This window comes from Gopherus evgoodei, chromosome 15, assembly GCF_007399415.2.
Source record: "Gopherus evgoodei ecotype Sinaloan lineage chromosome 15, rGopEvg1_v1.p, whole genome shotgun sequence".
Taxonomy (NCBI): Eukaryota; Metazoa; Chordata; order Testudines; family Testudinidae; genus Gopherus; species Gopherus evgoodei.
The window spans coordinates 8,556,736-8,581,034 of NC_044336.1; the positions used below are offsets into that span (position 1 = coordinate 8,556,736).

The following is a 24,299-nucleotide window of genomic DNA, read 5'->3' on the forward strand; positions in this document are numbered from 1 at the left end:
ACATCACTACTTCAGAAATAACAGGTATTTTATAGAGAAGCTAAACAGTAAAACAATTTAACAGGCCATTATGAGGATTTTAACTGATCCAGTCATGGAGCTACATTTCCTTCCTGATTTTACTGGTGATCCTTTTGTTAGTTTTCCATATGCTTTGCTCACTTTGTTGGGTTTCCAAAGACTGCTAAGTGTCATGTACATACTGACTTAATTGGAAAACAGGAGAGAACGTACTCCAGTGTCAAATAAGCTCTGGCTAGAACCTTACAAACTTCCAGCCAATGACAAGCATTAAAAGACTTGAATTGCTTGACAAACATTAACTATGTCATAAGTATGTCAATGGTGTTTGTAAGCGATGTTATTACATGAAGGACTATAGTTGAAGAATGGGCAGGTTCACTATTCTATAGACTGCACTGGTTTCCCTATGGAGTTCTTCATAGCTCTGTCTATATGTATAACTAGCATAAATGATCTCTCTCTATGGAGTTTAATTATGGTGAGATCAGATTAGTTAGTTCACATCCATGATACATTCTGTTGGCATCTTCTCAGAGTTGGCACAGTATGATCCAAGGCCTAGCTGGTTCATAATTGTAAGAACTGCCTTTTTTTTGTAAATAGTTTGTTAAAGCTGGGAGTTTGGAAACACTAGTTTAATACCAGAAATACCCTGGCCTTCAAAAGCTCCGTGGTTTCTCTGTGGCACTGATAATAGCGGTGAATACAGGTATACCAATTTGTAACCCTTATAAAATCTTTCAGCTTCTCCACAGGATTTATTAACTGGGAGCCCACAAATATCAAACACTTTGGATTTCTTTGCAGAGTTTCTAATAGTAGTGAGTTCAGGAACAGCCATGACCATTGCAAACTCCATCCACTTCTCCAGCTGGAGATCATTACAAATGCTGATGATTTGGAAGAGGAATTTTGTTAGATGTCTGAAACTCCATTGCCCTCCCACCACTGCAGTCACTGTCACCAGTGTAAAATGTGACCATTCTGACTGGGAGAATTTCAGTTCCCACTTTGCACTGGTTTAAATGATCATGTAAGAAATAGGGTAACAGAAACCAGGTCCAGTCTCCATAAACTTAAAGGCAAAGTCTGTGATTAACGTTAAATTTTAGTGTCTAAGATTTAACTGTTAGCAGTTTTCTTACTGCTTTAATTTTAAACATATTCTAATGGCAAAAATACATTTCTTGACAAATATGGCAAGCTGAGACATCTTTTGAATTTTTTGTTTAAGTGAGATGCAGCCAAAACCTTAGCTATTAACCAAGTTTGTTTGTTTTTTTCCTATATGAAGAAAGAGTTACTGTTGCTTGTTAAGGTTTTGAGGTTCCATAAAATGTTTCTTATGAAGAGAAAAAGGTAAAGCCCTAAAACATTTCACAAAGCTCATGGTAAGAAACTGTAAGATGCCAAAAGCGTTTTTGGTCAAAATTCATGAGTGACGGGTGATTTTGGGCTTCCAAGTGGACACACTCCTAAAGGGTCTGATTTCCAGAAAGCACTGAGTACTCACCCTCTGAGAACTGGCTCTTTACGTTATCAAATTGGCCACCCAAAAAGCAAGCCAACCAAAATCACTAGTCACTTTTGAAAATCTCCACTTCTATTCTTTAGTGTCTATGGAATGGGTCAGAATAACATCTCTGGATTATTAGTATTTTCATTATTTGTAATACTGCAGCTCCAAGGAGCCGTACTCATAGACCAGGACCCACTGTGCTAGGTGCTGTATAAACACAGAACAAAAAGATGGTAAATCCTCTATTTATCCCAGGAAAAGGGACCGTATAGTTGCAAAGGGCCAAGCCACCCCCAAACGGCCCCATTATTGTGCTTCAATGACTATTTGCTAAAAGGCCCAAATCTCAGGTCACTAGAGCAGTTCAGTCTCTGGGCCTGCTCAGTCCTTGGACTCTGCCATTACAAGTAACAAGGTTTTTTATTATGTGACTACCTGTGGAGTAGGATCTGAACTCTGATAACTGATTCACTTCACATAGGGCACTGGACAACCACGAGATGTCAACAATGTCTGGTCACTACCAACCTGGGCCCTCATTAGAATCAGTGACTCAGACATGAAAGGTTCTACTCTCCATTACTAATCCCCTGAATGATCCATGCCCAATAAGGATAACATAGTCTGTTCACATTAACTATGAGAATACTGAGTTGCGTGGCTAAGATGAAAAGTCAGAAAGACATCGCAACTGCAGCATTATTTTGAACAGACACTGCTTTTTTTATAAGACAAAAAAGAGAAGTCCAGACCCAGCTCCTCACCCACTTATTGCAAAGGATGGCATATTCCAAATACTGTTTGACATTAATATCTGGACAATATTATATTTGTTAAGCAGGCAGTTGAAATTCATATCCTGCATTTCACTGACTTACATACAAAATATACACTGTATAGTGATGTTTTCATCCACCATCACAAGGCAGCCACCTCTGAGACTAAAAGCAGCAGCTGTTAAACAATGCACAATAGTTTAGGACAGGGAGAGAAGAATATTCTTTGCAGTTAACTTCTCCCACCATGCCCGGAAGGAAACTTTTGAAGGCAGGCTATTGCAGAGGAAGGATTTGGTCAGGACACCATTTTTAGCCCTCTTCCTCTTACAAAATGTACGTGGAATTTTTAGTGATCACAAGTGATCAGGACCCCCTGCTCCGTCTCATCTTAAAGATGATACCTCCAGCAACACAGTGTCCCTGAGTATTGCTTAAATACTGACTCAAGAAAGGGGAGAGGGACACTTAGTGGCACGAAAACCCACTTGTTCGAGGTGGTGGTGTGAGAGGTGCCATATTTAATTATTGGCCTGGTCTGGCATCAGCAATAGCACTGCAAAACTTTTGATGAAATTGTTTCAAACGCCTTTGTCGTCATTTGGGTGTTTGCTTTATAAATCCCAAATATTTCTTCTAACAATGCCTTATTTCTTGTACAGAGATTACAGCAAAGAGATATAAGCTCACTAAATGCAAAGCAGCCTAGAAAGATTCATGTAACGTGCAACAATGAACCGCATTGGCTAAAAGAGAAGGGATTGACATCTCCACTATAATGCATTGGATCCACTGCAGCACAGGGAAACAAAATTATCTTAGGAGTACAGAGACCAATACATGCATTACATTCCTGTAAATGCACTAAGAGCATGAACAGCTTATTCTCTACCCCTACCCCACTCACTGCTCTTTTGACTAAGCAGAGAGTCTTCTATTCCTTAAAAGCATGGTGCTTTGCAGAACACTGGTTACATTTGTATGCCCAAGTTGGGGCAAACAGGTGTTTTATGTCATCAATACAACAACAACAACCAAAAAAAAAAAAAAAAAAAAAAAAAGAGGGAGGGGAGTGCGATCTGGAGTTGCAGCTCAATATGGATTTTCCCCCTTTTCAGTCTCTTTTTGGCCCTGCATATGTATGACTGGGAAATGGCCAACTAGGCATGTAAAATAAACATAGAATGGTTAAAATGTCAGCTCCAAAACAGATGTTGAAATCTCATTGCATTTCCCAAAGCTGGTGTTTACTGCCTCTGCAACCTAAGAATGCTGTTTTGCTTAAAGCACAATTTTAGTAATTCTTCTGCCTTGAATAATGTGAAGGAATTTTAAAATTATTTCCAGACTTTGGTAGCTGACTGACACATTAGGGGAAAGCACCGGACTTTTGTCTCAAGGAAACTGGGTACGAGTTTGGCTCATGTCAGAAGTGAAAGGTTTGGAAGTCTAAGCTTAGCTTTTAATGGACTGTAGTCAGAAAACAACCACACAGAGCTCTCCTTGATATGACGCAACTGGATCTCCTTAGTTAAAAGATGTTGAACGAATTACTTCTCTTTAATCCAGACAAGAGCTGGGAGACTTGAATTAGTCCAGCTGCAGCCATCTGCCGATGGGAAATATGATTTTCCATGCTTTGTATGCCTCACCTTTCTTAATTCATCCTAAACTCTTTGCAGTAGTCCTGCATGATCTGTATAGAAAGTTACCCACCAGAAAAGGCATGTGATGCTCCCTGAAAGACATCTTTAATCCCCTGCTTACTCTCAGTTTTGTGTTTGTTTACAGCCAAAATTGAACATGCCCATAGGCACTTTCCTTTGAGAATCTGTAAGCGTGCAACCATGGTAGGCCTGGAGAAAGATTGTAGAGTTCAGTTATGGTATCCTGTCTTTTCCCATAACTTATCATTCAAGACTGAGATTCAATGCAATCCCAGTCTCAAAATGTACTCTTCTGAGGACTTGGGGATGAACAACTATGATTCTTAGGTGGATGCAGAAGCTGATTTCTAAAGTGGCATTATAGTCAGTCTTCAAAGACATTGGCTGTTCTATCAATTTACTGTGTTTATGCTACACAGCCATAGTTAACATACATACATATATATATATATGGGCTGTCAAGCGATTAAAAATATTAATAGTGATTAATGATGCGATTAAAAAAATAATCGTGATTAATCACATGATTAATTGCACTGTTAAACAATAATAGAATACCATTTATTTAAATATTTTTTGATGTTTTCTACATTTTCAGATATATTGATTTAAATTACAACACAGAATACAAAGTGTACACTGCTCACTTTATACTTATTATTAAAAATATCTGTGCTGTAAAAAACAAAAGAAATAATATATTTCAAGTCACTTCATACAAATACTGGAATACAATCTCTTTATCATGAAAGTTGAACTTACAAATACAGAATTATGTAAAAAAAAACGGCATTCAGAAATAAAACGATGTAAAACTTTAGAGCTTACAAGTCCACTCAGTCCTACTTCCTGTTCAGCCAGTCTCTCTGACAAACAAGTTTGTTTACATTTGCAGGAGCTAATGCTGCCCGCTTGTTTACAATGTCACCTGAAAGTGAGAACACACGTTTGCATGGCATCGTTGTAGCTGGCATTGCAAGATATTTACATGCCAGATGCACTAAAGATTCATATGTCCCTTCATCTTCAGCCATAACTTCAGAGGACATACATGCATGCTGAAGATGGGTTTTGCTTGATAATGATCCAAAGCAGTGCAGATCGATGCACGTTCACACTTTCATCATCTGAGTCAGATGCCACCAGCAGAAGGTTGATTTTATTTTTTGATGATTCAGGTTTTGTAGTTTGCACATCAGAGTGTTGGTCTTTTAAGACTTCTGAAAGCTTGCTCCAAACCTCGTCCCTCTCAGATTTTGGAAGGCACTTCAGATTCTTGGGTTTGAGTGCTGTAGCTATCTTTAGAAATCTCACACTGGTACGTTCTTTGCGTTTTGTCAAATCTGCAGTGAAAGTGTTCTTAAAATGAACATGTGCTGGGTCATCATCCAAGACTGCTCTAACATGAAATATATGGCAGAATGGGCATAAAACAGAGCAGGAGACATACTATTCTCCCGCAAGGAGTTCAGTCAAAATTTAATTAACCCATTATTTTTTAACGAGCATCATCAGCATGGAAGCATGTCCTCTGGAATGGTGGCCAAAGCATGAAGGGGCATATGAATGTTTAGCATACCTGATATGTACAAACTTTGCAATACTGGCTACAAAAGTGCCATGCAAACTCCTGTTCTCACTTTCAGGTGACACTGTAAATAAGAAGCCGGTAGCATTATCTGCTGTAAATGGAAACAAACTTGTTTGTCCTAGCGATTGGCTGAACAAGGAGTAGGACTGAGTGCACTTGTAGGCTCTAAAGTTTTACATTGAGTTTTTGAGTGCAGTTATATAACAAACAAAAAAAAATCTACATTTGTAACTTGCACTTTCATGATAAAATTATTGCACTAGGGTACTTGTATGAGGTGAATTGACAAATACTATTTCTTTTGTTTATCATTTTTACTGTGGTAAATATTTAATAAAAATAATAATATAAAGTGAGCATTGTAAACTTTGTATTCTGTGTTGTAATTTAGGTCAATATATTTGAAAATGTAGAAAAACATCCAAAAATAATTAATAAGTTTCAATTGGTATTCTATTGTTTAACAGTGTGATTAAAACTGCGATTAATCATGATTAATTTTTTTAATCATGTTTAATTTTTTTAAGTTAATCGTGTGAGTTCACTGCAATTAATCGACAGCCTTATATCTATCTATATCTATATCTATATCTATCTATATATATATATATTTTTTTCAGTGCTGTACAGCAGACATATCCCATACATCTCTGGGCATGATTGTATCATCTGCATCACAGCTGCACTGCCTTGAAACGCAAATATGTTTCTCCTTTAACCTGATGGCAGAATTTTCTTCCTAGGAGGGAGAGGTGGAGCTTCTGATTGTTTCCCCACAATTAGCTTCAGGGACAAAAAATAGCTGTTTGGGGTGCGTGAGTTGGCCTGCATCATATTATCTATGTACAAAATGTTGCATAGGGATGTTTTTAAAATAACGTCATTTAGCAAAAAATGCAGGCTGCCATTTAATTGTCAATGTCCACTGTTCTTTTCAGGGGTGGGAGTGGGATTACCTCCATGCAATAGAAATCTCCATGTGTGACCACAGAACATTCTCAAGCATAAAGGCATCTTGGAGTTGTACATTCAGAAGTCTTAGCAAGACTAACTGGTGATAGAATTCCACTGTATTTCACAGCTCTAATATTTCTGCAGTGGTGGCATGGTAAGCCTTCAGCCGGCATTTTTTTCTACTACAAACAGAATATACTATTGATTGTATCAGCTGACATGTGAGCGGCTGAGTAGCCTTGAGGAGAAAAAAAATGTATCCCTTTCTAAAGCTTGTTGCATTTATACAAGGTCTCTACATTGCACACAATAGGACTGACTATCAATGTAGCCCTACATGGCTCTATGCTTCAGCCTCCACGTTCACTGATAATTGTGTGCTTTCAAGGTTATATGGTTATGTAAACTAATGGCAAGGGGGAAAAAATCCCAAACCAAAAAGCTTCATGGTCATGGGTTTCAATAGCCGTTTCTTTTGAAGGATGGCACAAAGGACCTGTGGAACAGGACTGCTTCAGTGGAGCAATAGACTTCTGTGCTGGAGTACATAAAGGGAAGGGAATGTTGTATCTGTATATGAACTGCAAACAGAACAAAAGGAGGATCTTAAATATTCACTGGAAATGGGAAATAAAGGTAGCAATGAGATTTCCATCTTGAGGCTTTCTTTGGGACAACCTCTAAAGGAAACAGTCCTATAGATTTCTTCGGGTGCGTTTGCCGTTTGTATATAATATCTGTATGTGTACACACACACACACAGAGCTGAAGGCTTCATAATTGAAATATCTTTCAGTGTGAATGCAAATGACCCTTTGCTCTTTGTGGAAGACCCGAATTACAGAGGAAGACACGGCACGGGTAAGTATGGAAGAAGCGGTTGGCTATATTGTTTGTGGATTCCCTGGCAGTCTCATAAAGGAATTAGTCCAAGGCTGCTTTAGAAGGACAACAATGATCTGCTCTTTTGATTAATCTTAGCTAGCTTTAGTATCGTGTCTATTGCCTCAAATGCGACTGTGTGGAGTAATGAAATGACTCAGACATTCACAGGTGCAAGTATGTTTAGGGAGTATCTGCAGGAGTGTCTCAAAGTAACATTTTCAGCCAAATACTATAAACTTCCATAGTCACATATGGGGTTATACTCAAAGGCACTTTAGCCTTCCTTTGCAGCTACTAGGCTGGCTCACTGAAGTCAAAGAGTCTTTACTGAATCCTGCTGCTGTTTTGGTGCCCCCTACTGGGAAGTGTGGTTCCCAGACTGGGGCACTATGACAGCTGCCCCACACAGTTCAATATTGTTCATCTGGAAGATGAAAGCACTGTGCTGGTAACAGCTGTGCATGATGCATAGAATTGGGATAACGGTGAATTTATTTGACTTTGATTTCATCTTTCAGACTGAGTCAGTCCCCAAAGGTGCCTCCATGGTGGAATCACCACTTCTTTTGTCTCTCGCATGACGAAAAAAACCACAGAATAATTCACTGACTTTTGTCTTAAATTTAAAACAGCTGCCTACTAGCACTGCCCATCTGCCTCAGTTTTTACCCACGCTGAGCACACTTCTGGGCCGCCAGCTTCCTATGCTCATATGTCAATAACATTAATCTCTCTACCTTCCCAAGAAACAGAGTAAGAATTCCTTCGTCATCTTGTCTTTGAAGAGAAGTGAAACCCTAAAAGACTTGATTTTGTTAGCAAAGACCCCAGCTAAAATCCTCAGGAACTTTATAATCTAGTCTTGCTCTGGGCACCAGAAGCTCTCACAATAGACCTGCATCCATGTCAATAGGCTTTTAAAAATCCAAATTGTTTAGTCAAAAAGACAGTGTGAAAGAAAGAAAAAAGCAAAGGGTTGTAATGTTTATTTCAGCCACAATTATGTTTTTGCGTAACCTCCCTCTTCCTGGCAGACAAGGGCTACACGGGGAAAGGTATCAGAAACTGTCCTTTGTCAGGTCATGCCACAGCACCCTCTCTCTCCTTCTCTTCTCTTTTTTGTTACTAAAACCATCCATCTGCCAAATGTCACTTGCAGATAAGAACTGTCCATTTTTAAATCCCCATTTGTAAATAGATGTTGGCTGACATAATTAATGTCTACCATACAACACAATTTGAATTACAAAATAAAGGCAATTTAAAAATCAGCCTCCACATGATTACCATTGATACTCAGTCTATAAATTCCATAGCCCCAGGAATTATTTAAATTTCTGAAAATGAATGAAAATCAGTACAAGATGTCTTTCAGGAAAGAGAGACCAGAAGTGGAGCATCTGAGATAAACTAAATAGTCTCTTGCGCTAAACATTCCTTGGTGCAGTAATACCTATGGCTCCAGGCCACCATGGGGCTGCAGTGTCTGCTACACTGTCAAGACTGTTATCTGCTATGCCACTGCCACCTACTCAGAACAAATCCCCTTAACTGATAAAGCACATTATGCTGAAGACCCCTGCTTGTCACGTCTATCGAACTGGGTGGTTTATATGAATGCCGTGGCACTGAACTACTCGGTTCTAAAACCTGAGGAGTTTCAGTTGGGATCAAGCCACCACTGCATCAGTATATGGTGTTCATTGAAATGAAAAACCTCAAGGTAGCTCATGGCCCTCTGGAGCTGGGAATATTCATTATAAATTCTATTTTGCTACATTTGCTAATTAGGAAAAAAAATAAGTCAAAACTGACAATGAAGCAACAGGCAAGCAGCAGCAAGAATGTAATTTAAAGCATATATGTGGCTGTTCTCTTCTGTGCGAAAATAAATAGCTCTGTGTTATTTCCTAAAGATGTCTGTCAGTCACTCATGTATCATGGACAGAAGTGCTTAACATGGGTCTCACCCAGAAGGAGAATCTAAAACAAAAAGAGGAAAGCTGTACCAATTCTTTCCTCTAACCTTATCCTAACGCTTATGATTTAAAACAAATTTGCTGTCATTCTCCCCTGCATCAAAGTGATACAAGTCACTTCAGGGCCTGGATTTATTAGTCAAACAAATAACCTTTTATTTAACTGTAAGGAAATAGTACCACAAAGGAACAGAAGGAGGGGCTTTCAAGGAAGCAGATGTGGCACTGCAAACCACTGTCTGGCAGCCAAGCTATACATAAATAGACCAGATATGTGATGGTGAGAAGCATGTGGTGAGTGGCGTTTATCGTACAGCTTTGACTACCTTACCTGCATTCTGCTCACCCCTAGGATTTATGTTCACATTCCAAATCTCCCAGCAGTTTCAAATGGGCACCATTTAAAAATACCAACTTTCCATAGAAATGTTTCCTTCTTTCTCCTGAAATGTGTATTCTGTCCCAAATTACCCTGGCCCAAGTTCCAGGCTAGACGATGTTCACTGACATCTTTAAGTGCTGATCTTTCAAGACCCATCAGGGCTAGAAATGGCAGCAACAGGCCACTGGACATGATTTGTAAAGCACTTTGAGATCGACTAATGAAAAGAGGCATATAAGAGCGAGGCATTGTTATTATTGGAAATAAGAGAATCCCAGACTTCCAATGGGAAATGCAACACTTCCTTCTTACCTTGGAAGTTGCTGAGACACTAGCCTTTAAAGTTGTGGCATTTTAACGTGCATTGATTTTGGAAAATAAAAATAAATTCCTAAAAGGACTTTGGAAATAAAAAAAGGTTGGTCAAATCTGCGGCTTTTGGAACTAAACCTGACTTATTTTCTTTACCTCTGCTGAAGTACAGATGTTATAAATGCTGTTTCAAAAACTGCACCTTCAGCTCCAGAACCACAATCCAGGAAGCGTCTTAAATTATGGCAAAGGAACAACAAGATCTTTCAGCAGTAAGCCTTCCTGAACCATGTCAGTGACGTTTGCTGTTTTTTGATATATGGAAGCAGGGCAGTGATGGCTACACAGATTTGCCCACCAAAGAGGGAAGTGAAAGAAGTTCTAACCTTAACGACTACCTTTGCCATAACTAGAAACATACACAATAACGTGATTGCTCTGAACACTGGTGCTTGAGCAGATTGCAAGGGGAAAAAATCCACAATAAAATGTAAACCCAAGAAATTCCAGTGAAAAGATGAGTAGCTCTCTTTTCATTAGTGTCCTGACTGCCCTGCTACACACTCTTCATTGTTATTCAGCTGGATATTCAATCCTGTTTTTAACAAGGTGTAAAGGTATTCTCACACCTTTACCTAAAACAGGTTAGGCTAGCTAATTACACTTCATTAACAGGTTCCATGACTGTGGCTATGTGGGTTTAAGAGAATGGGTGCATGTGCTCATATATGTGTGTGAACACACATACAAACCTCTTATAGAGGTCTAATCCTGCAAGTGCTGAGTTCAGGGTGTTTGGCACTGGAGAACTGAGCTCACGGTGAAGTTGTTTTCCACTATTAGTCTATTTTCATTATAAAGAGGAAAGCACTTTTCATATTGCAATGGAGTGAAGCAGTCAATTCTAAGTCACTATTATTCACGGTTTGCTATACTCAAGTTCCACCACAGAGATTCATATTTACCCATACCATTTCTGCCGAGGAAGCAGCTCAGCCTCACGCAAACTAACTGTGAGGCAAATGTAGGGAGTTCTACCTACCTGGAATTGAGAATGTGGAGTTACTTTAAACATTGTGCAATAGCATACTGATACATGCATAGAAACACAGTGTGACGAAGTGGGGATTTTCCCGTTATGTTGTGTGTGAGCCTATGTGAGTCTGTTTTGCATGAATGCTGTGTGTGCCTCAGTTTCCCTGTGTATTGCACCAATGTGTAGGTGGTGCGAATAAGGGGGTGTGACTTTTGCGGAGGCTGCTCCAGCTGCCAGGCCCCTGCCCTGCCAGTTGTTCCTCCTTTGGCCTTTGTCTTGCTTCTGGCCAAGTGTCATCTGGTCGCATCCTTCTCCTGGGTCTCAGGTTACGAAGGGGCAGTGGGATAGGCAGCTGGAGCAGTCTGTGCAAAAGTCATACCCCCTTATTCCCACCACCTACACACTGGTGCAATACATAGGGAAACTGAGGCACACACAGCATTCATGCAAAACAGTAAGACTCACATACAACATAACAAGGGAAAATCCCCACTTCGTCACACAGAGGAATTGTCAGACTGTATCAGACCCAATGTCCATCTAGGCCAGTATCTTGTGTCGGACAGTGGTCAGAACTACATCTACTTACCTACTTTTTAAATATACACAAATATTTATTTAACATTTTTAAAATAATTCTCTTCTCTTCAGTACCACAGAGCTTCCTAAAAGATCTCATAGGCATTCCACAAGATTTCATCATCTTTTCTTAGGACCCATGATAGAGTGAACAAATTAAAACCAACATGCCAAGAAACATGCAGTTAAGAAACTTTCAACACAGTTCTGAGTAAGAGCTACATCAGAATAGATTACATACAGAGGCAATTCAGTCTGATTTCCAAAGCAAGTACTAAAGTGTACCACAAAAAATGAATGGTTTGATAAGGACTTTGCATGGATTTTGAGTATTCCTGTTTAGAATTCTGGTTGTTGCAAGCAGTTCAAGAAAAATCTTAAACAAGCCAAGTAGTGAGATGGGTGCATGCTAAACAATTCCATAATCTACATCATCCTGCTAAACTGATTTACATAAAATAAATCCAAAACAATTGTTACATTTCTCAATGGGCATGTTACCTGAACTACACCAGTTTCACTTGAATATAACAAATTAGTGATACTTTTAGGCTGTACGTTCCTAACTGGCAGGAAAAACAAGCTCCAATTGTCTCAGAGTTTAGCTTGTGAAGAGATCAATGTTTATATGTGATGTAAAAATAATTCACAGTTACTTAAAGGAATCTCCACATCTTCAGGAGGGGAAAAAAGGAACTTTGAGAGTTTAAAAGGAGGCAGTTAAGCAATCTACCAATAAATTAACATTCTAGGATAGTTTCTAGAATGTGGTGAGATAGTGGTATACCTCATAGGACTTTTTCTGCAGAAACCCTTCGGCCCCACTCATCCCACAACTGAAGTCAACTTAACTTGATCTGTTTCTATTCTGAATTTCTAAAACATTTTGTTCTATTCACAGCCCACATGCTGGGTCAGTGCTCTTCATCCTGATTTTTGTTCCCAGACAGTCTCAGCATATATTCTATGGAACTCATCCTGCAACCGGTCCTTTGTCTCTAAAGCCCTTTAAAGGCAGAATGACAGGATCTCTGTTCATTTCTTCAGTCCTAATACGGTACAGTGCCATGCATGTTTGCCAACACAAACAAGTCTTTATTAACTACATGGAATACAAACCAGTTTTTGTGGCATTGTGCTACAATATGTATTGCATCATCCTCCGCTAATACCTGTGCTTAAGGGAAACCAATAGTTTTTGTCTCCAGGGTGGTTATTTTTAGCTGTCCCAAATGCAGTAATGGCAACTGCCTGTCTCTCCAATTTGAGACTTATATTTCATACTCACCAGCATCAAGGCTGCCGGTAGCTGCAGTCCAGCCCATGATGGGGGGAATTGCACCAACGACAGCTCCCACCCACGTGTTGATGATGCTCATTCTTTTCATCGGTGTGTAACAACACGTGTACAGGAAAATGTTGAAGGCTCCCAGTGCCCCAGTGAGAGGATTTACTCCCAGGGTCAGCAGGGCGATTCCTGGAACTGCACAGGAGGCAGCAAAGGACACTGCAAGCAGAGGGCTGTAGGGAAAAAAACAAAAGCAGAGGACACACGTTTGTTAGCAAAAGAGCCTGCGGTCACCCTCCCCATCCCCATATCTCTTTAGAGCAAAAGCTAAGGTTAAGGTTGCAAAACATTTTCCATTTCCACATTATTTCCAGGATGCTTGTAGCTTTTTTCTTTTATGGCTGAAATTTCCACACTCGACCTCTGACCTAAGGTGAGCCTTTCTAGAAAAGCTGAGCCAATTCCACTGAGTGGCTTTGAGTTTTAACTCATGGGACAAGTTCACTAGTTCTGACTCTAGTGACCAGTGCTGATATCTCAAAAATGCCTGACCTGTGTCAGTTTATAGTACTTTTCATGTAAAGGGTCCTCACTGAGAATTAGTACCTTAACAATTTGGTAGCAATCTTAGTAAGTTACAAGTATGTGGAGCAAGCATATCAGGAAAAATGCCTCGCGTTTGTGTGTTAAAAGCTACTGAAGTAATCAACGTTCAGTGTGGCAGAGAAAGTGAATTGTTGTGGCTCTGTCAGAATTTCAGTTGATTACAACTTTTGCAAGGTGCTTTTTTTTGGAAGGTTTGAGAAGAATCAACTCAATTATTTTGGAGTTTTCTAAGTGCTGTAGAAATATGCAGTTTTTTGGATTTATTAAAACATAGCTGAAGTTTCCAAGTTCAAACTTGGCTGGTGGATAGTGCTCACCAGGGGAAATTTGACAAAAGAAATTTACAGCGACAAAATCAAATTAAGATTTCTTTTCTGAGAGCAACGGCAACCAATTGGTTTCCATTAGAAACTCCTGTTTTCCAAGGGTCAAACTCAGAGAAGGAAATGGAAGTAACTATACTCAAGCTCCACTCACAACCCCAGAGTAGCTAGAAGTTAATGCTGACAATTTAAATAGCCATTATTAGGCTTCAGAATAAACACCCAATGAGATGGACAAAGGCAGTTCAGACCATACTTAGACCAATGATTTCAGTCAGTCAGCAAATCAACACTGTCTGGGGTCTCAACACTGGTGCCAATATAAGGGGCCTGAAATTCCACTCACCTGGATCAGTGCTACACCATTATCGCTCCACTGACTTCAGTGGAGACCCACCTAGCTTACAATGGTGCACATGAGAGGGAAATGTGATGCAAGTAGAAAGGGCTTCCCTCTGCTTCAGTTAGTGGAAAGGGAAAACTGGCAGAAAAGTGGGAGAGGCATGAAAGGGAGGAAGGTAGTACTACATTAAGTTAGCCACCTTTAATAACCTGTACACTTTCCAGTACACATTTTACAATAAAATTAATACATTTAGCTAAATGTTTATTGGGAACAGGAATAGAAAATACACATTGACAATATAGCTGAGTTAATAGCACTACAAGAACCTTAACTTAACAATTCTAGACTCTTAAAACTATACAGCCTTCACATTCCGTTATCATGTTTTGTATTCAATATTCTATGTGTTTTTAGCAGCATGCTTCTCCCCCACAAAGTCTTTAACCCTGCCGTCGGCTTTGCAGCCAGCACTCCATGCTCAGCTGTGGAAGTCCAGGTAACAGTGAAGATGAATTTTAATAAGCCATTGTTAATAAAGAAGCTAAAGGTTTAGTTCTGATTTTTAAAGCCCTGGCCAGGCCATTTGCATCCCAGCATTTTATAAATGCTAGAATAGTCAGAACTGTTACGATGGGCAAACTTCAAGTCAAAATGTTGCAACTAAATAAAAGTCTATCTTCAATTTAAATTAAATTGACTAAACCAAGAGTTTGATGACATGCAGGAAGATAATTCCACCAGCTTTTCAAATCTAGCAACAGATTTTAGATTACATAGTGCGGAGGGAGTGTCATAATTTCCTTCAAAGATAGCAGTAAGCAGCCCCAGTGTTCTTGATATATTTCAAATATAGGCAAGGTACTGTGTTGTCATCCATCGACAATGAGATGTAGATTTGAGAATTTTGCTAATGGGTAACACTACAAAAGGACCATACGGTGCCATGTGTTCTTTAGTTTTACTGTTAGCTGTGTTTTTTAACAGGACTGCCGCAGAATACAATATGCACAGTAATTTGCCTCAATGCTATGTCTACACATGCTACAATTTCTCATCATTGCCTCTGCACAGCAAAAGCCTGACTTGGCAAAACAAATATAACTCATTTAGTTTCTGAGTAAGGTAGAGCTGGATTGTAAATTCCCCAATGACATGAGTGATAAAGAAAATGTGTATCTACTGCTGTGAAGACAAAGGACTAGCTTCAGCCCTTGCATGCCATGTAACCCTGACTCACTTCAACGGGGTATTAATGAGGGCAGAATTTGGCCCAGGGTGGTGAACACTGCTCTCGCTAATAAAGAGCAGTGACGCCAGTCTGTCTCTTCATTCCAGACTAATGCTACACTCATCCAGTGGCACAAGAATAGCAGCAGATCCAAGCACTTCACCATTCCTCGTGTGCAAAGCAAGTGGTAGAGCTGCCTGCGAACAAGTCTGGCACCAAAGGGAAGTCAATAAGTCTGTTCCTCCTGCATAGTTGACATTGATCAGAAACAGCCCTGTAATACCAACGCTGAGTGTAATACCCAGCCTATCAGCCTCATGATACTAGAGCTGCGAGCTGCTATCATGAATGGTTATTTTTTGGTTTCTGTCATTGGGTGTGAGAGAGTAAGACCTTGCAGATCAAAATACAGTCACAACAGGTCGCAGTTGTGTCTGGATAAGAGAGAAGCCTAGTGGTTAGAGCACGAGACTGGAATTCAGGAGTCTTGGGTTCTATGTCATGTGGCCTTCGATAAATAATTTAACCTATAAAATAGTCATCATGCTAAATGACCTCACAGGGGTGCTGTGAGGCTAATTAATGAATGTTGGCAAAGTGCTTTGAGATGCTCAAATGAGACATGCTACAGAAGTACAAAGTTAGTGTATAACAAACATCTGGGTTATGAAATAATTTAACCTTTTAAACTGGGACACAGGATTGACTAATATGCTTGCTGGTATTACACACTGGCACTAACAAATAAGGAGACTGGCTAAAGGAAGGGATGAGTTTGGTTGTGAGCTCATTCCCTAGCACCTGGACATGGTGGAGACTTGCAGTTCTGCACAGAGCCACAATAGCTGGGGATGGCCATTTCGTGCTCTCTTGGAACTCTTCTGCTTCACCCATCCCTCCTGACCAATGCTTGGGGTGATATCTGGCTCTAGAGGGCAGATCCCTACAGTAGGGGATATTTTTTGTGGGACCATGTTGTGGGTGGCATGGAAAAGACAGTGACGGGAAAAGAACTTGGAGATTTCTTGGAAAAAATAATAGAAAGGTTTGGACCTGAATTTTTAAACATCTGCCCTGCTTGCTGATGATCTTTTTGCTCAATGATTCATTGGCACTTTAGTGGTTGGTTACAAAATAAAAAAAAATAAGTAATTCAGCGATAAATAATTCCCAACCCAGCTTAACACCAGACTCAGCTATTTCTGATCTTTCCGCAAAACTAAACCAAGCCCAAAGTATTAATAATTATTATTCAAAAGAGCAATATGTGCAAACTGCAGTTCCTTCAGGAAAAGGTAAATATTTAGTGTTTGTTTTTACAATTTTCAAAAATGTTCATAACTGCCAATTGGTCAGAGCATTGAGGATGTTACTTCCCAAGGGAAATATACATCTGCTCTGAGAAATTCCCACCAAGAAGCTGAGAGATAGAAGAGGACTATTACAACTCTCAGGGAAATTTCCATCAGGATGTCCTGAGATCTCAGACAGACCACTAGTACAAGCACTTCCCAGAAGTCACGAAGTAGTTTGCACTGGTGCTTAAAGGAAATGCCCTTGACATAAAGTCTAGGGCACCATTTTTTGGCCTGTACAAAACAACTTTTTTGTTTATGTTAAACCTTTCCAATAATGGCAGATAATATACATACCAGCGTGTACGTGCCTGTATATTATATTACATTCATACTGAAATGTACTCATTGTTGCAACTAAAGGAATTAATATCCTTAGTCTGTTACTAGTTAACTAATCCCTATGTAGAAAATAAAACCCAAGAACAAATCCTCTTAAGGATCCAGTATGCAGGAAAGATACTTTTACATTAAAATAATGATTCAAAAATGCAGACAACAAATTACTCATTTGGGCTCTTGATTAAATATGAAAGTATTTCCCTGAAAAGAAAATGATCAGTTTTAAAAAGGATTTAAAATTTAAATTTAAATAGTATTTATTTGAATGGTATTTTCCAAATGTCAATAATATTCTGAGCAGCTATTGTATGTAAAACTATTGTTTGTGGGACAGTGTATAGACAACACTTCTAACTTGCCAGTTTAGATAAAAGAAAAACTGTATTTAATCCGCTCCCCATCACTATATCTAACAATGTATCACAAACAGAACATTCTCTATAGATAACCCTTGACAGCATGTACACTAAATAATCCATCCATCCTCCAGGTATTTATTTCATGCTCATCATGGTGGTATCTCAGTGCCTTACCAAACTAAAGAACAGCGGACTATACAAGATTAATATCCTCTCATCTCTATTTCTCAATTCAGGATAAATCAGTGTTGTCTGAAACGAAATATAACAGAGATCTTTAAATCCACTTGGCTACTCACAAGCAGCTCCAAGTAGGGAGATTTCATTCACCATTTGCTGCTTGACTCTAAGGCTCCCTTGGCTACAGGTGCTACACATCCCTATTCACTTTATTGCTACCTTTTCCCAGAAAGCACTGCGGGAAGATACAATCTGTTGTCAACGTGCAATGTATATGTGGAGCTTGTTGCCCTCCTAATACTTCTGAGGTCTGCCCATGCCACCCACGGACAAATCTGGTGCCCACATAGGCTAGGGGAAACTGCTATACTCCTGTCTATGTATTTATACGGTGACCATCCACATGGTACAGCACTGCATTCATATATAAAAATATTTCACCATGATAGATGCTAGTAGTAATGCACAAGGGTCTGCTGTCATACTATATAGGAGTGTATCTTAGGAGCGTACTGATGGACCAGAAAAATATCTTTGGGCAACATGGCACTACCAGAGACTACAGCAATGACAATTCCGGGACGGAAGGATGGTCAAGTTACATGACTGAAAGCCAGGAAGACGTAGGGTCTGTTCCTAGCTTGGTCAAATCACTTAGAAGCTCTGTGCTTCAGTTCCTAGGGGCTACAATAACCTACAGTAGTAAACTAGGGACTAAAGTGCCTACTTCAGAGGGGTGTCATGAGGCTAAATTTATTAACATTTGTGAAGTGCTCTAACATCCTCCTATGGAAGGCAATATATTAGTAATGACTGTTACTATTGCTCCCAGGTAGTTGAAATGTATTGATTGATCTCCAGTAGAGTCCAGCTGAGGCAGACCCTTTCCAATCCCACATCATCGACAGGACCCAAAAACGAAGAGGAATAAAGGCTCAGTTTTCTATTTGTACAATACAAAGCTGCCACTGACACTGTGGGATTCCAGACACTGTCAATCAGGCTGGGGAGAATCACTCAACGATAGCTTGGGGAAGGTAGGGAGCAGACAGGAGGGAATCCCACAGGAGTAAAATTCAGGCTTCCACGCCTTACAAAATTGCTAGGCATTCACCTGGAACTCCACATATCATGTGTGGTGGATTGTGACTTCAGAAAACATAGCAGCCTGCTGTCCCCTAATTCATGTGTGCCTGACAGGTCTTTGTGCGTGCACGCGTACACACACACACACACATAAACACACTCTGCTACTGACTCTCAGCTGACCTTGGACAAGTCACTTTAATTTCCTTGTGTTTCAGATTGCTCAGCTATACAATTAATATATTTACCTACCTCACAATAGTGTTGGGAAGATTAATTAATGTTTATAAAGTTCTTCTATATTCTCAGGTCTCATCTAATATCCATATGAAATCTTAGGCTAACACTTTGTGAATATAAGACACATATTAGATGTACAATATTAGCATATGTTAAAACTTTACTACAATTTAAAAATCAACATTTGAAAATGACAAAAATTCAAAGCTTAAGAAAATTAGTGTTTGAAAAATCAGGAAATTAGATTGTTGTTTTTCAAAGAACCTAAACATTGAGAAATAATTAAGGTTCCAACACCAAACCCCTTCACCTCCTGGAATGCCCCCCCTCCCCATATGCATACATATCTATAGATACATAGGCATACAAACCTGATACAATGAGCTTAATTTGTGACCTAGCACTAATGGGTAATTGTGCATGTAAAACATGTATTCGTATATAAGACTAAGCTTGAGTGTAAAGTGCCCATTTGTGTCTGCTTGCATATTTTGTAGGTGAAACCTAAGTGCTTATATTTGAAAATGGGATTCAAAGGAGACCACACAAGTAATAAACTAAGACCTCTTTCCTCCCTGCCTGCCAAAACCATCCCCAACAACCTCTATATAAAGAGCTTAATTTGTGACCTTGCACTAATGGGTAAGACAAAGACAAACAAAGGGTGGCAGGGGAGGGAGAAGCACAGAGAGGTTAAGTGACTTGCGCAAGGTCACTCAGCTGCTTAATGGCACCTCACCCCAGGTCTCCCAGCTTTCACTCCAGTGCCCTATTCAACAGGCCACACTAATTTTAATAAAAAAGGTAGCTGTTGTTTGCCCTGTTTTTCCCCCCAGACACCATGGAGAACTGGAAGGATGTAATTAGTGATGCCATGGGGGACGTGATTATCTTATCCATACTGTTTTGCTTTTGCTACTACCTATTAACTCAAATTCCTATACAAACAGCTGGGAGTAAACAATTGCTTTGTTAAAGATTCAATACCCTGCCATGTCAAATACAGACAGAGAAAGCTCTCACACTCATTAGGAATCCCGATTAAGTCCTCTAGCAAAAACAGGGAACAACAAGCTTTATATTCCTGATATTTCCCAATGTAAACAAACCTAACACAGTCACCAGCCCCCTCCCTATCCTCCTTTTATCTTTTAAGGGTGGTGGTGGTGGGGGGAAACGGTTACTTACCTGTATTGTAACTGTCGTCCTTTGAGATGTGATGCATACAGGTATTCCAAGCAGGTGTGCATGCACCCCGCACACTGAAGCTGAAGAACTTTGCCTAGCAGTACCCATGGGGAGACGTTCACACCCTTTGCTCCTAGCCCGTCCCCTGGCTGTGTAAGAGCAGCAGTGCCCCAGACCCCTCAGGTCCTTCACACCGGATGTCCTTAACAGAGACTTCAATGCAGAGGGGAAGGAAGGTGTGTTGTGGAATACATATCTGCATCAGATCTCGAAGGCCAACAGTTACAATACAGGTAAAACGCCATTTTTTCTTTTTGGAGTAGATGCAGCGGTTATTCCATGTAGATGACTCACAAGCAGTGCCTGCAAGAGGTTCGGTTCGGAGTCTATTTAGACAAGTACTACAGGATTGCCTCCCCAAAGTTTGCATTTGGATGCAGTAGCAATGGCACAGTGGTTTGTAAATATATGTACAGAGGACCAAGTGGCAGTCGTGCAAACGTCCAATATAGGAACGTCTCTGAGAAATCTCATCAACATCATCAGGACCCTCGTGGAATAAGCCCGCACTCTTTGAAGAGGTGCAGTCTGAGCTACTTTGTCTGCTGTCACGATACAGGAAGTTATTCACCTGGAAATTGTCTGTGTAGAGTCTGCTCATCCCTTCATTTGGTTCGCATATGAAATAAATACATGAGATGAAGAATGGAAAGGTTCTATCCAAGTGAAAAGCCAAACATTGCCTAACATCCAACGTGTGAAAATGCTGCTTATCTGGGGTTGAATGCAGCTTAAAGAACATTGGTAGATATATAATTTGGTTCAAATGAAACTGAGAAACCACTTGGAACAAAAACTTAGGGTGCGGCTCCAAGGTTACTTTATTTTTGGAAAATTGTAAGGAGGCTCTGCCATCAAAGCCTGGAACTCTCACATTCTCCTTGTAGATGTTATTGCTACAAGGAAAGCAGTTGTCTGACACAGAAGGGAGAATGAAGAAGTGAACAGACACTTGAACCGGAGGTCCCATAAGAGCAGCCAAGACAACATTAACGTCCCACAAAGAAACCGGTACTTTCACAGGCAGGTGGAGATGAGTCATTCCTTTCAAGAACCTGAGTACCATGGAGTTTGAAAATACTGACTTCCCATGGATGGGTAGAAGAAACACCGAAATTGCCACAAGCTGCACTCTCAACAAACTAAGTGCAAGACCAGAAGACTGAAGGTGTAACAGGTACTCCAAGATGTCCTTCATACAAACCATCTTTGATTGAACTCCCTGGGCTAACGACCACAGCAAGAACCACTTCCATTTGGCCAGATATGCTGTTCTTGTGGAAGTCTTTCTACTGTTAAGCAAAATTTGCCACATCACCTATAAACATTGTTCCTTCTCATCTAACCAAGCAGCACCCATGCCAGGAGATGCAGGGAGCTGAGTCCTGGATGCCAAATCTGACTGTGATGCTGAGCCAGGTCAGGGTGAAAAGAAAGGAATATGGGAGACTGAACCGATAAAGTGAGGCGGTCGAAGAACCAACACTGACTTGGCTACACTGGAGCAATGAGAATGAGCTTGGTATGATCCAATTTCAGCTTGAGAATGATCTGCAGGATGATTGGAATTGGAGGAAGAGCACCCAAGGTGCCAATTCCCAGCTTAGGTGAAAAGCATTAGCCAGAGAGCCCGGACTGAGACCCCCTCAACAGCCAAACAGACAGCATTTCTTGTCTCTTGTGATGATCAGGTCAATAGTCAGAGAGCCCCAAACTGCCAAGACCGCACAGAATGCTGGGCTTCTGAGACCACATGTGATTCAGGGAGAAATTTCTGCTGAGGTGATCTGCCAGGTGATTCTGGATCCCAGGTAAGTGATCATCCATGGGGAAAATGTTTTCTCTGATGCAAAACTGCCAGAGCCTGATGACCTCCTGATAACAGCATGTTGGAATATGCTTCCCCACCCCACCCTCCTGGCCTGTTCCCATAATACATCACGTGGGTATTGTTGGTAAGGATGTGCACCAGTGAGTCCCTGATATGATCTCAAATGGCTTCACAGGCATTATAGATGGCATAAGGCTCCAGGACATTGATATGCAGAGAAGCTTCCAGTTCTGACCACAGGACTTGAATTTTCAGTGACCCCAGATGCATTCCCCAACCTATTAAGGAGGCATTGGTGACAACAGTCCTGGATGGTGGGGACTGAGCAAAGGGAATGCGCAGGTCATATTGCCCTGAACTGTCCACCACTGTATGGAGTTCAAGATTGGTGAAGGATGTTGGACCAGTCTGTCCAAAGTATGATGATTTAGATGATAAATCAACTTCAGCCACTGAAGAGGACAGGGGCTGTGGTTGAGGGTTGAAACTGCAGTTCCAGACATGGGAAGCAAATTGCATGGAAACTGGTCAGTCGGCAGAAACATTCTGGAACTTGTAGAGTCTATCAGGGCCTCAATGAATTTGATTCTTGGAGTTGGGACCAGTGTTGACTTTCTGCTGTTTAGAATAAGACCTGAACAGTCAAGTAAGCATAGCGTGAACTGAACACAAAAGAGGACTTATTCTCTGGACTTGTCCCTCAGTAACCATTTGTCAAGATATGGGAGGATATGGATTCCTGTCTTCCTAAGGTATAATATCACTACAACTATTCATTTGCTAAAAACCCAGGGAGCAGAAGACAGATCAAAAGGGAGCATGGTGTACTGATAATGCCAATCCACCATGACAAACTGAAGAAACCTCGTGTGGGTTGGGAGAATTACTGTATAGAAATAAGCATCCTGAAGGTCTAGGGAGCAAACCAGTCATCGTGATTGAGCATGGGAAGGACAGTTGCTAGAGTGACCATCCAGAATCTCATGTATCTGATGTATTTGTTGATGTGGCAGAGGTCAAGGACAGGACTCATCCCTCTCCTGGGTCTAGGAACCAGAAAATACTTTGGGAGGAGAATCCCTGTCCCCGATGCTGAAGAGGGATCTCTTATACAGCCCCCAAGGCCAGTAGAGACTGAACCTGCTCAAGAAGAAGTATCTTGTGAGAGAGGTCCCTGAAGAGGGATGAGTTAGGTGTGTGGGGAGGAGGGATGGAGAGGAGTGGTCTGGCATAAACTGATCTGACAGTGCTTGGGACCCAGCTTTCTGTAGTAATAGAGTCCCAAACTCAGTAAAAACAAACCAGCCCATCCCTGGGGAACAAAAATGGAGATATCACTGCTGTCCTGGACACTAATCAAACTGGATGCTTGCTGGATACTGGGGGAGGACAAGCCAGCTGGCTAAATCCAAAATCAGAAGGCCTTCGCCTTTGGGCTCTATGCCCCCTTCCTGTGGGTAGCCCTGCTGCCTTACAGGACATGAGGACTACCTGAAGAAAGCTGCAAGCGGTATTGCTGCTGTTGCTGCTGACTGCTATAGTGGTGTCTCTGTACAGCCAGAATATAAACTGCCAAGGAATACAAAGTAGCTTGGAAATCCTTAAAAGGGTACAGAAGTCTTGCCAATCTTTTCCGAAAACAAAACCCGACCATCCAAAGGTAAGTCCTCAATGGTCTGCTGCAAATCAGGCACAATGCCTGAATTCTGAAGCCACGTGGCCCTCCTCATGGTCACAGCTGATGCCATAATTCTGCCCAAGGCATGTGTTACATCCAGGGCTGATTGTAATGAAGACTTGGCTACCATACAGTGTTCTGCAATGAATGCCTTAAACTCTTCCCTGGAGGCTTCTGGCAACTTGTCTTCAAACTTAGACACGGCCATCCAATTAACAAAGTTGTATTTAGAGAGGAATGGCTGCTGGTTCGTGATGCAGTTACCACAAGAGACTTAGGGGCTGGGTTGGAGTAGAAGCTCTCAAAACCCTGAATGGCAACAACATACTGCTTCTCTGCATGGTTTGCCATGAGAGGCAACAAAACAGGAATAAGAGGGCCTTGGCAGGCTCCAAGAGGGCCTCATTTATCAGGAGGGCTACTCTCGCTGGAGCTGATGGTTAGACAATATCCAAGAGCTTATGTGTATTCTCTGCAGAAATACG

General features: G+C 40.8%; 1 protein-coding gene across 2 annotated transcripts in view; it reads right to left on the minus strand.

Annotated features, from left to right (window-relative positions):
- Positions 1-24,299, minus strand: part of LOC115635506 (protoheme IX farnesyltransferase, mitochondrial) — a 159,894-nt gene that overhangs the window by 8,031 nt on the left and 127,564 nt on the right. For both annotated transcript variants that reach the window (XM_030534385.1, XM_030534387.1), the window contains one exon: positions 12,993-13,225. In XM_030534385.1, the coding sequence (XP_030390245.1) occupies positions 12,993-13,225 (233 nt within the window). The remainder of the gene's footprint in view (positions 1-12,992; positions 13,226-24,299) is intronic.